General features: G+C 34.5%; 1 protein-coding gene across 6 annotated transcripts in view; it reads left to right on the top strand.

Annotated features, from left to right (window-relative positions):
* The window catches only part of LOC114349504 (AF4/FMR2 family member lilli), a 692,430-nt gene that overhangs the window by 393,910 nt on the left and 281,075 nt on the right, over positions 1-17,445 (top strand). For all 6 annotated transcript variants that reach the window (XM_050647824.1, XM_028299898.2, XM_028299899.2 and 3 more), the window contains one exon: positions 5,670-5,982. In XM_050647824.1, the coding sequence (XP_050503781.1) occupies positions 5,670-5,982 (313 nt within the window). The remainder of the gene's footprint in view (positions 1-5,669; positions 5,983-17,445) is intronic.

The following is a 17,445-nucleotide window of genomic DNA, read 5'->3' as shown; positions in this document are numbered from 1 at the left end:
TGATGATGTCGTGTTAGTAGGAAATAGTGAAAGATACTTAGAACAAAAACTGGAACAGTGGAGACAAGCTCTGGAGGAAAAAGGTTTAAAACTTAGTAGGACAAAAACAGAGTATTTGGAATGTTCATTTAAAGATGGAGCTACTACAAATAAAATGGTATCTTTGGATGGTGAAATGATTGTAAAAAGCAATAGTTTTAAGTACCTAGGATCGGTATTACAGAGTAATGGAGAAATAGATGGAGATGCATGCAGTAGAATTAGGGCTGGATGGATGAAGTGGAAAGAAGCGAGTGGTGTGTTGTGTGACAGAAAAATTCCAATGAAGCTGAAGGGAAAATTCTATAAAACAGCCATAAGACCAGCTATGATGTACGGAACTGAATGTTGGGCAGTGAAAAAGAAAGAGGAACAGCGAATGCATGTGGCGGAAATGAGAATGCTTAGATGGATGAGTGGAGTGACAAAGAAGGATAAAATTAGAAATGAGTATATTAGGGGAAGTCTAGGTGTGGCACCAATTGATGCCAAAATGAGAGAGCATAGGTTAAGATGGTTTGGTCATGTTCAACGTCGAGACGTTAACCACCCAATACGAAGAATAGCTGAAGTGCAGATTCCTGGAAGGAGTAGGAGAGGAAGACCAAAGAAGACCTGGGGGGAGACGATAAGGCAGGACATGTTGGTAAAGGGGATTAACATTGATATGGCCCAAGATAGAATTGTGTGGAGAAATGCAATTAGGGAAGCCGACCCCGCATAGGGATAAGGCAAAGAGAATGATGACATTTGTACTAAGGTAAGTTAGGTTCAATCAAACTCTTGTTGGTCCCAGAATATGTGATTAAATTATGACCTGTATTTTTGTTACACCCTGTATATGTGCGTAAGTTGGCATTGGATCCGAGCTTGACATGTAACACCGTTGCCCTATCCTCTATTTTTTCATACTACCACATTACTTAAAGTTGCATTTAAAAATAGTTTTGAAACATTAATTATGTAAAGTTTGTTTTTGTTGTTGTTTTCACCAATTTTGAAAAAATGTGAAAACGTTGAATTATCCACGTCCGTCCGTCTGTCTCTCTGTCTGTCTGTAAACTCAACTCCTCCGTCATTAGGTATACCAGGTAGAATGAAAAATGAGGTGTCAAATGAAAGCTTATAATCCAAGGATGGTATTAAAGGTGAGAAATTTGACCTAATCTGTCTGAACGGACGGACAGAGAGCCTAAGTCAAATTTCTCACCTTTAGTACCATCCTTTGATTATAAGATTTCATTCGACACCTCATTTGTCATTCTACCTGGTATAATAACGGAGGAGTTGTGCTCACGAACAGACAGACAGATGGACGGACGGACAGACGGACGTGGATAATTCAAAGTTTTCATATTTTTTCAAAATTGGGTTAAATTTAAACGTTCTTATAAAATTATTCTATTATTCTTCTAGGTACATTTAACATTGATTGAAATTATGAAAGAAATAAACAAAAGAGGATGGCAACACTGTGACGCACAAACATAAGATTCAGATGTAGGTTGCATAGGGTGCACTAATATACAAGCTGTCCTATATTTTTACTTATTTGCTTATTAACACTTTATTTTAAAAGAAAACACTTAATTTATTATAGTGATTATTTACCATAAATTATAATACACACCAAAACATATAGTAAAAACATATAATTTATATTTAATTTGTACAATTTATTTTCGACGTTTTTAACGCGACATTCAAATCACGACTAAGTCCAAACGATTCATCTTACATATAATATGACCCTATTACTCCAATATTCTAGATCGGGCCTGGAACAAAAAGAATAACATCGAACTAAATAGAACTAAATATGTACATCTAGAGATTCTGGCTCCTTGCTTCTGAAAAGGGTCAAAACTAGTTCTCAGCTCGTTCTGTCCGTCTCCGGAAGCATCGAGAGATGACAGGACCGGCCTATATGATGTTGGGAAATGTAACAATAGGAAAAAGATATTAACGTTAATATTACTACGTTAATATTAATTTGGGCCTCCCCTGTTTGTCTCCAAAGTATTCTATCTGGTGCTTTCTGCATCCAGTTTTTTGTTGTCTTTCGTAAGTCGTCTTGCCATCGTGTTGGTGGTCTTCCTCTGCTACGTTTATCAGCTCTTGGTCTCCATTCAACTAGTTTGCGAGTCCATCTTCCGTCCTTCATTCTGGCAATGTGTCCAGCCCATTTCCATTTTAAGTTACAGGTTCTTTCAATGACGTCTATGACTTTGGTCTTAGCTCTTAGATCTTCGTTTCTAATCCTCTCTCGCAGAGTGGCCCCTATCATTAATCGTTCCATTGTTCTCTGCGCTACTCTTAGTTTTTGTGCGTTTTTCTTTGTGAGCGATAATGTTTCTGCACCATAGGTCATCACCGGTAGCACGCATTGGTCGAAAACTTTTTTCTTCATGTTAGTTGGATGGAATGTCACTCTTAAAAATGTTCTTAAGAGCTCCAAACAGGGGAGGCCTATGTTCAGCAGTGGATTGAGGCTGATGGTGAATATTAATTTGAAATTTGATGGTGAAAGAGGTAACAAGGCACTACGTGAAAGGGTAATTAGTGAAAAATTAGTAAGAATGATAAACGTGACACTCAGAAAAATAGAGAATAACGTTAAAATAAATGGAAGAGAAACAGATGTTAAAATAAATGGAAAGTTTGAAGTCAGTGACGGAGTGCGACAAAAGGACTCACTATTATCACTATTGTTCATTATCCTTCTTGAAATTGTCATCAAAGAAGCCGGAATTGACAGGACATAATATTTATATCAACGAAAACACAAATGCCTAGCATCCGCTGATGACATAACGAATTAAAGGAAATACTAAAAAGACTAACGGCGAAAGCGAGAAAGAAAGGGACGTTCATAAACGAAGAAAACACCAATTATATGGAATGAACAGATCGAGAATACATACTGTTATGATCTGCTTTCTCTTACTTTTATAATAATTAGTATTTATTTAATTAATTATTCAATTGTCGCAAATCATACATAAAAATTAAGAAAAATCTCAGGGTGCCTTTTTATCATACAAAAAGATAACTAAATTATCTTAGGTTATACTTATCCTTTCTCGTGGTTTCAGTATCTCTTAGTTGATCCTTATCGGGATAAAATAGGAAAAGGGAATAAATAGAAATACCATAAATAAGCACATACAAATATCTTTTATTATCAAAAGCAATACTCTGAAAATCTATCAATTAAATTCTGTGGGCATAACTGTCCCAATGAAACTCTTACCACATAAATTAATTTTAATTTAACAAATATTTATCGGTTTGTTCTTGATGATATTGATAAAACAAACTAAACGAACAAATTTAGGTATTCGCAAAACTATTTATACTTCCTATTAAATTTTTGAAATATTGGAATCTTAGCTCATATGCTTTTACTCAAAAAAGTTTAACTTCTGAACATAAAGAAAATTTATCACATAAATTATTGACTGACCTTTTGATTCACACACAATGATGTCTCCTCTTGACCCAAACAGCTCTTCCTTGTTGATTATGTTAGGCTACCCATCAAAGCCCTCTCCGTTCTCAGCATCAATCCAGCAGCACACCAGCAACTAATTCTCCAAAACACGAGCCAGGCCTCTTTTAACCAGTACTCGTTCAAAAAAAACTCCAAAATTCTCGCCTCTCTTTCTCACAATAATATTCTCTCTCTTAGACTTTACAGAATCAAAGAGGTATTTCTTCTCAATTTGATCTGTCTCTCGTTCCACTTTTCAGCTATACTCTTCACTATCAAACAACCACTGGTGCTTGCTTCTGAACTATTTACGAAAAATAAAAATGTATACCATTTTTATTCAGTTGCAATGCGAAGGCAAAACAATCTTACTTTTCAATTATAATACGGAGCGCAATCCAATCCTCTGAATCGCGATTTTCGGCTCTTATTGGAGCCTCATCGGAAAGAACGTAGGCACTGTTCTCCATACCCTAACTGACCAGCGTCGAGAGTCTCTCCTACCCATTGCAACCGAAGTGAAGGTATTAGGTGACTAGCGTCATCTGCCAATTGAAAGATGAAGTAGTTTTCAATCCTAATAGCAACAATAATATTGAAAATATTAAAAATATTACTAAAAGATGTTTAAATTGAAAACTTATTGGTACATTTCCCTGGTGACACCTCCAAGGCTTCTACAATTTGCAAGCCAAATGGATGCTGCAGTGAAGACTAAGGGAAGTAATTCTACACTATGCAATTAACATCCCCCGTCTGCAGCTTGGTAAAGTTCCAACGGAAAATGCACCTGGTTACTCTACGAAGTAATACGACTATAAAATAAAAATAATAAAAATGTATACCATTTTTATTCAGTTATTGTTATTTACGAAAACTTTGACTGCCCTTCTCGGATGCCGGTCACATAATAAACTCCTTTCCTAAACTATCTGAACATTCAACCTTCTCTCATCCCCATTCCAAAATTTTCACTGGAAAAACCCATGCATCCTTCCAAAATAAATACTTCTACTCATGATAATTACTTTTCGGGAATTCTACAAATTTACTTGGGGCTTAAACAAAGAGACTTAAAATTCCAACTTTCTCTACCTTACTTTTCTAAATATGATAATTACCTGTGGCTTTTGGCCTCCCCGTAACAAAGCAACCGTTTTAAAATTATAATCCCGAAATAAATTGTCTATTCACATCACTTTATTTACTAATGTCTTTAATTCTTCAGGCAAAACTCATTAAGGATAAATCCACTGCTTAAAAACTAAATTCTAATAAATAGTTACAAATCAATATACAGGGTGTATCAAATTTATGTGCCCGCGTTGCGCGTTATATAAAAAAAAATAAAATTTTTATTCTATCTTTGATTGACAAAATGATACACAATAATACATACAAGAATAATACCTGTCAATAAATCACAGAACGAAAAATATCTAAATTCTAAGGAGAGAAAGACTCCAATATCTAGTAGCGACGTTCGCCACGCGACCAAATATAAAAGAAATACAAGCGAGAATTATGGCTGATAGTCTCTTATCTGGTAATCTGTTTAACTTTCTTTGCTCTAATTCGTAATCATCATTAAAATGTTTGTCCACCATTGGTGGAAACTAGCCGAATATAGACATACAAAGTTAATATGCCATCAAAATAGGCATACTTCAGAATGTTTATATCACTTTAACTTGCGAATTAGTAAGACACAATGTCTAACACAAAAAGAACGAGGCTGCGTTGCTCAGAATCGAAAGAGATATGGCTTGTCTCCTTCAATTCGACTGACTGCCTCTCGATGTAATTCGGGAATGCTCAATTCTCACGTTTGGATGATTTTTTGGCTGACACTCAATGATGAATAGGTTGATCGGTGCTTTTTAGACGTAATTCGAAAACAACTATAAGTGATTTGGCTAAAGCAATTGAGCTGAGTAAAATAAGCATTCGGATTTTGTTTATTTTAATCGAAGAGTCATTTAAGTGTTTTTCGCCGAATTTTCAGATGAAATTGGAATGTTTATAACAAACTACCATTACACATTAAGATCTTATATACAGAACACTATTTTCGTTTAGTGAGTACATATAGGATTTATAAACTGTCCTTCAGTAATTTATTACATATTTGTTTCAGGCTTCAGCCACCACCTGACTCGCGGCCGGAGTTCAAAAAGCCTCACCATCAACCCCACCATTCGAACCATCAGCGGGGCGGTTACATGAAAAACGCCGAGGGTAAGCCGCCCTACGGTGGAAGAGGCGGCTACCCAGGCCAACCAGTAAAGCATGGTAGTACCAGTAGTACCACCAGTCATCGCACCAACGGGATACTCCCGGCGAAGGGGCCACCCTTGGGGCAACCGCCTACGATGTCGGTGTCATCCTCGACGTCCTCGAGGCTGCACAGCGGCATGGGGGATAGGCATGTGAGGCCACCATTGGATCAGGTGAGGCATTTTGTTTGCATAATTTTTTTTTTCAATTTTTAATAGGTTTAGGTTTTTATAACCGATGTTAGCGCACGGTATTTATATTATGACTGTTTCCTTCGTGAACTACATATATTATAGGTCTGCTAATTTTATTTTAGTGAATTAACATAAATTGATAATATAATAATGATGATCCGGTAAACACACAACTTTTTTTTTATTTATTAAACACCAATAAGATGCTTAAGAACATTATAATCTGATCAAATAATGTGATCAATGAGCAACTTACTTCTAACCTAAATTACTACTAAAAACTTAAGACTAAGGACAAACTCAATAGTACCCCTTAGGTTCTGTTAATATATTGCACAAATGTTAACTTGTACCATCACTTGCACCGTGCACTATTTTTCACTTAACTAACTCGAAGGGTTTCTTTCTCTTGAGTCTTCTAGCTAGATCCGTGTTGACGAGGAGCTGGATGGCCTCAACATTGACGCGTTGAAGAAGTCGTTGTTCGTGACTCTTGGCAAATTTTTCTATGGTCTTGTTAACAGTATTCATGTCTAGGTCCCTATGGAGATCACTGTTCCTATAGTACCATGGAGCGTTGACAATGTTCCTTAGCACTTTGTTTTGGAATCGTTGAATGATGTTTAAATTAGTATTACTAGCGCAGCCCCATAGCTGGATGCCATATGTCCATATAGGTTTTATAATCTGTACAAAAGTATTTTATTGTAGATCGAGAGATTGGATTGTCTTCCCAATAGCCAATATATTTTTTTATACTTAATGTTAAGCTGTACTCGTTTCTTTTTAACATGGACCCTCCAGTGTAGCCTACCGTCTAGTGCAGTGATACTCAATCGGCGGCCCGCGGGCCGCATGCGGCCCTCGAGCGTTTTTTATGCGGCCCGAATGCTAACTAAAGGGCCCTGTGATCAAATTATTTGTCAAATTTCACGTGTTTTTTTCTAATTATTTGATAGTGTGCCGATGTATTTGAGGCGTGTTTGGGAGTGAGGAAGACAATTTAATGACTTTAATTTTAAATATTATATTGACATTTTTAAGAACTCTGATTAAAAAGCAAGGTATTATTAACTTTTAATAATAAATTATGAAAGTTAATTAACAATTACTCATTTTAAAAATAATAAATACTTATTTACTACATTGCAACGACTATTTAGTAATCACAAGGAAAATTCAGGCCCAGATTAACAAAAAAAAAATTAAAATAATTGTGACCTTGAAACAACACCCTGTATATTAAAATTTTCAAAATACGTCTGCACATTTAAAAAGTGCATACAAACTAAATTTAATTACTCGCTTCAGTTTTTTGCGTAGACAATTTAATGACATTAATTTTGAAATAATTATATCGAAATTTTTGTTTTGAAAGTACGAGTTCCTAAAAATTTCTAAATAATTTCAAAATTAAAGTCATTGAATTGTCTGCGCAAAAAATGGAAGCTCCATTAAAGCTCTTTTCAAATGTGCAAACGGGTTTTGAAAATTTCAATATACAGGATGTTTTATTGGTCACAATGGATTTATAATTTTGTTTATTCCGGACCTGGATTTTTCTTGTGATTAGTAGTTGGGTGGTTTGGGTTCTAAATGTGACATATCTGTACCAAATATCAAAAAATATACAAGGTGGTTCTAAAGTTATGGGTCCAGAAAGAAATGGGCAAAATCGATAAAACCCTGTAACTTGGTTATAAAGTCGGTGGAGCAATAAATTAAGTATGTCTAGAACCGCCTCATTTACCTCTATTCACCATTCAAGTATTTCCGTTTCCCAATGAAACACCCTGTACACAACCTCATCTTGATTGCGGCCCGCAAGCTGTGGAAATAGCTACTATGTGGCCCAGGAAAGAAAAAGGTTGAGTATCGCTGGTCTAGTGTAATACCCAAATATTTTGCGGTATTGGCGTATGGTATCCGAGTATTATTTACGTTAACAGGAATGTATTGTTTTTTCTTGTTTGTAAAATTGATATGCACTGACTTCATTTCGTTTAATTTAATTCGCCCACGTTTAGTCCACTTGTTAAGTCTGTTAACAGATATTTGTAGTTTTCTTTCTGCTTCTTCATGGTCTTCACCTACGGCTAAGACGGCAGTGTCATCAGCAAAGGTAGCTATTGTGTTATGATCTACTTCAGGGATGTCACTAGTGTATAATAGGTATAGGACCGGTCCTATCACACTACCTTGTGGTACACCTGCATTGATTTCCTTTAGTCCCGAGTAGGCTTCTTCTTGCTTAACCCTAAAAACTCTCTCTGATATATAAGATTCCAATAATTCTGTGTATTGTCTTGGCAAAATCCTGCTTAATTTGTATTTAAGTACTTCGTGCCATACCTTATCAAAAGCTTGCTCCACGTCGAGGAAGACAGCGGAGCAAACTTTCTTTCCTTTCAGCGACCTCTCTATTATATCCGTTATTCTATGGACTTGGTCGATAGTTGAATGACTTTCTCGAAACCCAAACTGGTGTGGTGGAATTAGATCCTTAGCATTTATAAGAGGTTTCAACCTTTTCAGCAAAAGCTCGTACAGCTTTGAAATTACGGGTAGTAATGAAATCGGTCTGTACAATGATATTGCATTTGGTTGTTTTCCAGGTTTAAGGATCATTATGACCTCGGTCACTTTCCATATCTTGGGAATATGTATATCTTAATCTAAACGAGGCATTTATAAGATATGTCAGTTTTACTATTAGACCAGTAAGGATCTGTGAAAAAACGTCTATTTTTGGATGTGAGACATTTTTGCAGATAAAGTTAGGTGACACCTTCAGTGATAATAATTGACTTATGCTCCTTCTCAAATATGCCCGGAACATTAATAAAAAATTTAAAATATTTAAAAATTTTGAAAAACGTCGATTTTTTTCTGCTTTCTTTGCTTATAACTTTAAAACGATTCGTTTTGGAACAAAGTCGTAGAGAAATAAAATAAATATAATTGAATTTTGTATGATATACGACTGGTCAAAAATGTCTTAACGTATTACCTTTTCTGCAATATAGCAATAAATACAAAATAAGGGGGCAAAATACGCCTGTTGTTATTCAATGTTTTTAACCACTTTGGTGGCACTTAGAACCTTAGTAATTCGCTTAGGAAATTCTTTGTAACGTACTTAAACCTTGTACCAAATTTCATTAAAATCGATTTAATAGATTTTGCATAATAAATTTGCAATCTAAATGTTTTTAAAAAAGTTTTAAAAATCTTTCTGAACAAAAAGTAGACCATTTAGAAGTTGGCTAATTTTTTACATATAAAGAGGTACTCTACCTATCTAATACACTTTACAGAATTAAAATCGGATTATTTAAGGGGCCTCGGCAATGTTTTAAACTTATAAACAATTTTTTGGCTTATAAACAAATAGCTTTGTTTAATAATAAAAAAAAAAATTTTTAGCAATGCAAATAATTAAGACCGGTATAATTTGACTTAAACTTTCAAATGCTGTCAGCAGAATTGCTATTTTATTTTTTAATCAAAAGTTATTCGCGTTCAAAAATTTCAATTTTTCGATTTTTTGAAAGTTCCACTGCGTTTATCTCGAAAACTATGCATCCTACGAAAAACTTGTAAGAACATTTTGTGCTTAGAATTACCCAAGAAATGCAAAAAAAATGTTTTATTTTGCGAAAAATCGATGTTATTTGTAATTCCTCAAGTTCTGTGTTTATAACAATCTTATCGACATCCGGATCAACTGTTACCCAAAATAATCGTGTTCTACGGGTCAAAAAATACATAAAAATCTTGGGTAAGTCCATCTAAATAAAAGAGCGCGTAGCACCCCCTCCTGGCCACAGCACTAATTTGTTTATAAGCCAAAGAATTGTTTATAACTTTAAAACATTGCTGAGGCTGCTTAAATAATCCGATTTCAATTCTGTAAAGTGCATTAGATAGGTGGAGTGCTTATTTATATGTAAAAAAATTGACAAATCTTTGTATGGTCTAGTTTTTGTTGTGCAAGATTTTAAAAAATTTTAATTTTTAAAAAAAAGTTTAGATTGCAAAATTATTATTCAAAATCTAGTAAGTCAATTTTAATGAAATTCGATGTACGGTTTTAGCACATTACAAAAATTTTCTAAGCGAATTAGGAAGATTCCAAGTGTAACCTAAGTGATGGAAAATCATTGAATAAGGACAAGCTTGTTTTGCCTCCTTATTTTATATTTATTGCTATTTTGCAACAAGGGTGATAAATTAAGACATTTTTAACCAATCGCATCTGATAGAAAATTTAATTATCTTTGTTTTATTCTTATACGGCTTTGTTCCAAAATGAATCGTTTTAAAGTTATAAACAAAAAAAGTAGAAAAAAATCGATGTTATTCTAAATTTTTAAATATTTGAATTTTTTTATTAATGTTCCGGGCATATTTGAGAAGGAGCATAAATCAATTATTATTAACGAAGTTATAACTTTATCCGCAAAAATCTGAAGGCCACCTCCTCACATCCACCTAAAAACAGATCCTTACTGGTGGTCTATATGGCTTTTCTAGGAAGTTGTTTTAAGATTTCCCCAGTAATTAAGTCAAACCCAGGTGCTTTCCTGGGATTGATGTTTGATTTAATTTCGTCGGCCACTTCTTTTGGAGTGACTAGTTTAATTTCACCTTCTTCCTGTGTGACATTTTCCCATTGTAGTGTGTTATCACCTTCATTTGGCTGGAATGTTTCCTCGAGATATTCAGCAAATTTATTAGCCTTCTCTAAATTGCTTTTTGCCCAGCTTCCATCGGTATTTCTTAGTGGAGGATTTTGCATTCTCTGTGGTTTTAATTTCTTAGTGGCTCTCCAGAGGGAATAATCAGTTGTGCTGTCAATTCTCTTAGATAGTTACTAATTGATTTTTTTTTATGATTTCTAATTTCTCTTTTAAGCTTTTGTGTAGCATTATTTAGTTTTGTTTTATTAGGTGGAGCTCTAGAGCCTTGCCAGATCCTTCTGAGTTGTCTTTTCTCTTCGATTAGCTTTCTAATTTCTTTAGGGTAATTATTACCTTTAACTCTATGAATCAGTTCAGGTGAGACACACACAACTAATAAAGAAACGGGTACTCACCGTTTGCTGTTGTCGTCTCCGGATCTGGAGCCCCATTCACTCTTCCATGCACCTAAATAGCAACTTTTGAAAATTTCTGTATCACTCCGATTATTGATTTAGTCGAAGTTTTTTATCTTCGCGGACAGTACGATGTACGTTATCCCCATTTTCGAATTGCTCGTACTGTCATGCGCATATGCGCAATAACGGTTCTTCACCCTGCGTAGAAGTTACAGCTGTATGTTTTTTGAAGTTTAATTTAAATATTTAGCGGCAAGAGTGGTTTGCGCTAACAATCGATACAGTATGTTTTATCCATTATGTTAAGTGTTCAGCACCTTTTAGCTTTTGTTGATATTAACGTACCTTATAAATAAGATTTGTGCCTGTAATCGACAACTTATATAATTCAATTCCAATTTTTTTAGTTTTGTGTGTATTTTTTCTTTCAATTTTTTACGCTTAAACATTTTAGTAATAGTACCTTAGGTTGGGTTTGTACAAATCGCAAACCTAAGCGTCTTTCTCAGCTTCCGAACATAGTCCATGTGCCCATCAATACCACATAAGAAATTAAATCCAAGGCTCTCCCTTTCTGTCTGCTTGAAACCACCCCTCACAAAATATGTACTCTGCAGCTTGGTCGTTTATTTTGCTAAACTTGTAACCCAGAAACATGCCTGTTGAAAACATAGACATATTATAATACCTAGACTGCGCGATGCCACCTAAAACTGAGTGACGATTGCGACAGAGAAAAATGAGGCTATTAGGTGGGAAGTCTCTTTCTAATCGGAGGAGTTCATCCAATCGGGGACAGTGTGAAAGTGACGTGATCGATAAACCCAACGTCATTGGATAAACCCCCGTCGATTAGAAAGAGACTTCCCACCTAATAGCCTCATTTTTCTCTGTCGCAATCGTCACTCAGTTTAATTATATGTCTATGGTTGAAAAAATAGGGAAAATAATGGACAAAAAAGAATGTGTGTGTACTTTGTACTCACGCAAAAAGTCATACTTGTATTATATGATTTCAACGAAATAAATAAACTTTAAACAGTTTATTTGTATTTTATTTAAATATTAAACTAATTTTAATACTAACCAAATTTCAAAAAAAAAATTATTAAAACAATACCAAAAATTAAGAAAAAGTAGCAAAGCAACAACTTGAGGTGTTCCTAAGCGGTCATCCATCCAAAATATAACCGCGGTAAACACTGCTTGACTACGATTATCGGGCGACAACCGTGTAAGTCAGTGTGATATGGCAGTAAAATTGAATTCACAATGAATTATTTTCACAGATTGTACTAATAATATTAAGATTGCTTTTTAATCTTCTTTTCATCATATGTTTGTTTATACCTACTTATTATGCTATTCCCGACGAAGACAAATCCAAAGACACAAAAATTATAATAAATATTTATATTTACTGAGAACACCAATATATTTTTTACACTTTATTTGCACTGATACATATTATGTAATTTGAAAGATTTAGCAGCTAACTTCAATAATACTGTCTGTGGGCGCGTAGTTCATATGTCGTTTTTATAAAAATTCACTCCTCAACATTTTCCCATTCGAGCCTAAAGAAGTATAACTTCAAAAATACTGTATTTTTGTAACCGTCTATCTTAGATTTTACCGCCTTCCCACTGGATACTTCATAACATAAACACTGCAAAAACAAACTCGCAGTGTTTTCAGCCACACTTATAGATCCGCAGGACAAATCGTGACATCGTGTTGTTTGTTGCGGAGGTTTCGTTTTTTTTACGAACGGTCTGAGTTGTCGTGTTGTTCCTAAAAACAGATACGACAACTTGACACACAGCATAAACTTGAAACTTTTAACTAACATGCAAAAACAGATGCTTTCGTGTTAGTTCAAAAGGTCACGAGTATGAAAATTTATTTATTTCGATACGATCATCCAGAGCGGAAATCTATTAGTAGCAGCAAGAAGGAAAACAATCGATAGATATAAAAATAGCCATTTTGCGGTTGAAATGATAATTTTTTAAAATGTCAAAGGAACACAATATTACAATAAATATAGACTACTGCGTTTCGATTCAATTCGAGACTCTTAGGGTAAGAACAGAATAAGTAGGTCGAGGTGAAGGTGTAGGTCGCGGTGGATGCTACTAGTTAAGTCGCGGTCGATGTCGACAGCACATTGCAAGGAGATCACCTGCGCTGTCAGTCGAGCTAGAACCATTATCAAGTGAAGTAGTTTAATGAAATTTGAATGACAAAAAGACTGCTTTTGCGATGTTGTGTCAGTCAAGTGATGATAGTGATGAAATGTCAGCTGTAAATAATCAGATCCTCCTTCACTCCTTCATATTTCAAGAATTTACTGAATTTAATTACATTAGAAATTCAAAAATAAGCTGAATACAAAAAAGGAATTATATAAAAAGTATCAACTCAGATAGCGCAGGTGATGACAACTTGGCTTCGAACGGACCAATTACAGGGAAGCATCTTTGTAGGCCGCGCAGTAGACATCCATGTAAAACAAACTCATTTTATTTTCAAAAGCATCGATGTAAACCTCCTGGATGGCATCGCGCTAAACCTCCACCGCGACTTACCTGCTCTGTTCTCTTCCATTCACTACAATGTGTTTGTTTTACATGGATATCGACATCGACCGCGACCTCCACCTCCACCTCCACCGCGACCCACTTGTTCTGTTCTTACCCTTACCCAGTGCCGGATTTAGGGTACTTGCGGCCCTAGGCCAAATTACCCCGAGCGGCCCCCGATAACTTCACGATTATGTAATTAAAGCACAAAGACTTAATAATAATAGTAATAATTAAAACGTTTATTTTAATTTTACTTTTTAAATTTCGTAATACAAAGTATAACATAAGTGAATAGAAATGCCTCTAATGTTCTAGTTGAATATGGACATAAATAGGTTGAAATGTATTCACTAATAAAATAATCTTGGTTTGCAAATTTGGCTAAAACCCCAAAACATCTCTAACAACAATTTCTATATTTATAGAAATTTCGAAAAAGAAAATTTATAAAAAGGATTCTATATTTATAGAAGCCTTTGAGATGTTGGTTTTTCGAAGGATGCTGCGAAGATCTCTTGGACAGATCACGTGACCAACAACGAGGTGCTGAGAAGACTGGATACTGAGAGAGAACTTATAAATACATATTGTAAAAAACCGAAAAACGAGTTATCTAGACATAATTGACAGAGCAGAAAGATACAACTTTTTACGACTCATAATGGAAGGGAAAGTGGAAGGAAGAAGAGGTTCAGGAAGAAGAAAATGCTCCTGGCTGAAGAACGTGAGAGACTGGACAGGTATGGACACACATTCGATACTAAGAACCTCTCAAGATAGAGAGCAATTTGCTGTAGTTATAGCCAACCTTCAGTAATGGAGAAGGCACCTTAAGAAGAAGATGGAAAATATATAATTCAAAATGTTAGCAAACAGCAGTTATTTGTAAAACTATTAATATTGCTAAAATTATTATATTATTAATTAGTATTGTAGTTAATTGTTAAAATTAAATACCATTTGTTTCATTGAGTTAAAAAGACATTATAAGTAAAAGAACAAGCAAAATAATAAAATATGAACTGTGCTAGTAATAGGCTACGGTGCTGAAAAATAAAAATAATAGTGCCTGGTTGCACCAACAAATCTTAAGATCCAGCTTAACCCAGCTCAGCTTATAGATAGGGCCGATTTAAGTGTCACATACGTTGCACCATAATTTTAAATTCTTATCAATGCAATCCACATGACAATCTATTGTAGCGAGCTGAAAATTGATCTAAGACTCAATGGTGCAACGCATATGTTTTTTTAATGCACGCCTTAAGCTTAAGATCTGTTGGTGCAACCAGGCATAAGAATACAACAAATAAACCTCTAGATCGTTCAATTCATTATTCATTATTCTCTTATACTGAAAAACGTCAATGTCATGTTCTTAAATTCTTAATTTGTATAAAGTTGGATTAGTGATTAACATTGACAGTCACTCCACTCCATACTCATAATAAATATCATATCTAAACTCTTAACACTCACTTTTCTAGCTTTTTGGCTGCAAAATCTTTAATCAAATTTTTAAAGTATCAGGCTTGAAAAAGCTCAACATTTGAAACAAAACTAGCTAAATTAGACAATCTAGAATCTTCGTTAGAAGTCGAGTTCCTCAAGTAGTTTTTGATTCTTTTCAACACGCTGAAGCTAAATGATCTTTCTCCAGATGCATTAGATGTCATCACGCATAGTAGAATGCGCCAAGCCGTGTCCATATTCGGAAATAATGTTGTTAACTGTTTTTCATAAATGAGTTTCAGATACTCCAAAAGTGTAGGTATTCCTCGGAGGCTTGGTAATCTTGTTGTCATGAGGTTCTCTCTCTTCATCAAATATACCTTCAATAAAGCCTTTGAACTGTACACACTCTTGTCCAAAGTCACCATCTATGTCGATTCGATACTTTTTAGTCAAAATAAAAACTTTTACCCTGATTTCTTCATTAGAAATTGACAATAAGTTGTTTAAAAATCCAATTTTTTCATTAAAACTGAAATAAACTTCGAACCTTTCATCCAATTCTGAATAAAACGTGTCAATTACAACATTGAATGTATAAATCTTTAAGTCTTCTTTGCCATTAAAGTGGGGTTCAGTGGATTCATCTTCTTTGTCTTAGCCAAGGAAAGCTTTTCTTTTCGGGCGTCTTTTTATTTCAAGAATATAGGTTTCATTTTTCGACAACACTTTTCCTCTTTTTTCATAGGAATCAAAGTTGTCTCTCAGGCTCAATGCGTACTCCTTTAGAGATTTGTATGTTGCAAGTCACATTCAAGTCTGAACAGTTTTTGCGATGTTTTACTACTCTTATCAAAACATTATAAAATCTCGTACCACGTGTAGAGTAGAATAGCCATTCTCTTATTTAAAAAATTGTTTACTGATTTCAATTCAATGAGTAAAAATTTTTTTACCAAAAAAGTTTTTTTTTACAAAATGCTGCGGCCCCCTTTTGCTTGCGGCCCTAGGCCGTGGCCTAGTCGGCCTAGTGGTAAATCCGGCACTGCCCTTACCGTTCTGACACGTGTTTCTGGGTCTACCCATCATCAGACAGACTTGTAAGAAGACTGAACCTGAACTGAATCAAACCCTACCATGGCAATTTTAGTAAAATAATGTACCAAAGTATTCATTTAGCGACCTCTAACAAGGAAAGGAAGGAAGGGAAGCTAGATATCGAGGGAAAACAAGTAGAAAGAGTGAATAAGTGCAAATATCTGGGAACCTGGGTAAATGAAAACAAAGACCAAGGTAGAGAAATCAGGACACGCATTGAAATTGCAAGATAAGCATTTATAAAAATAAAAAAAATGTTTGTCAATCGAGACCTTCCTATGGAGCTGAGGATAAGAGCTTTAAGATGCTACGTGTTCTCGACTTTGTTGTATGAACTGGAAAGCTGGACACTAAAAGTGGATAATATAAAGAAGTTGGAAGCATTTAAAATGTGGTGCTGTAGAAGTATTTTGAAAATACCATGGATCCAACAATCAATCCAACGAGTTACAAATAAGTGTAAAAGAAGGCTACAAAAGGATTGGGAAGTCATGAAGAACATCAAAACAAAAAAGCTGGAATGTTTAGGCCACATTGTATCAAAGATATATAGATATAATAAGCGTTTCTATTTATTACATTTTTAGGAATTGTAACTATGTATATAGCAAATTATTATATTAAGAGTAAACAAATAAATTGATTAATTACTCAAAGCGTAAATTAATTTTCCAATTATGTAACGTTAATATTTAATTATCAGTCTACTGAAATAAAATAATAGAATTTGGATAGTTTGCATGAAACAATGAAATTGCGATGAGCCGTTATTAATTTTATATTCCATTTATCCGTAATTATACTAATTGAATGTCATATTTTTTTTATTTGGTAAAGTAAATTGATCGTCAAAGTAAATTTTCTTATTTTCGTCAGTCCAGTTCATATGTTCTATGTCCTACCTTGAGAATAGGTAGCACATTGGCAGATTCGCAAGAAATTAATTAGTCGAGGAAATGAAGCTGGAAAATGGCAAAACCTCGCAATTTTTTCGTCCAGCATCGATTTGTACAAAAATTTGGGATTAGGCTCATTTCACCCTCTAGTTCATTTTCTATATTTAGCCGTTGTACACTTTTGGTTTTTTAAAAGTGAAAACCACTCCTAATTGTAAAAAATTATAAAATAACATTTTAAACTTTAATATTGTGCTTTAAGATATAATATCACAATATTTCAATCCTTAAAACCACCCTTGTTGGA

This window comes from Diabrotica virgifera, chromosome 3 (genome assembly GCF_917563875.1).
Source record: "Diabrotica virgifera virgifera chromosome 3, PGI_DIABVI_V3a".
Classification (NCBI taxonomy): domain Eukaryota; kingdom Metazoa; phylum Arthropoda; class Insecta; order Coleoptera; family Chrysomelidae; genus Diabrotica; species Diabrotica virgifera.
The sequence above is the reverse complement of the archived record's forward strand: the minus strand, read 5'-3'. Positions and strand labels throughout refer to the sequence as shown.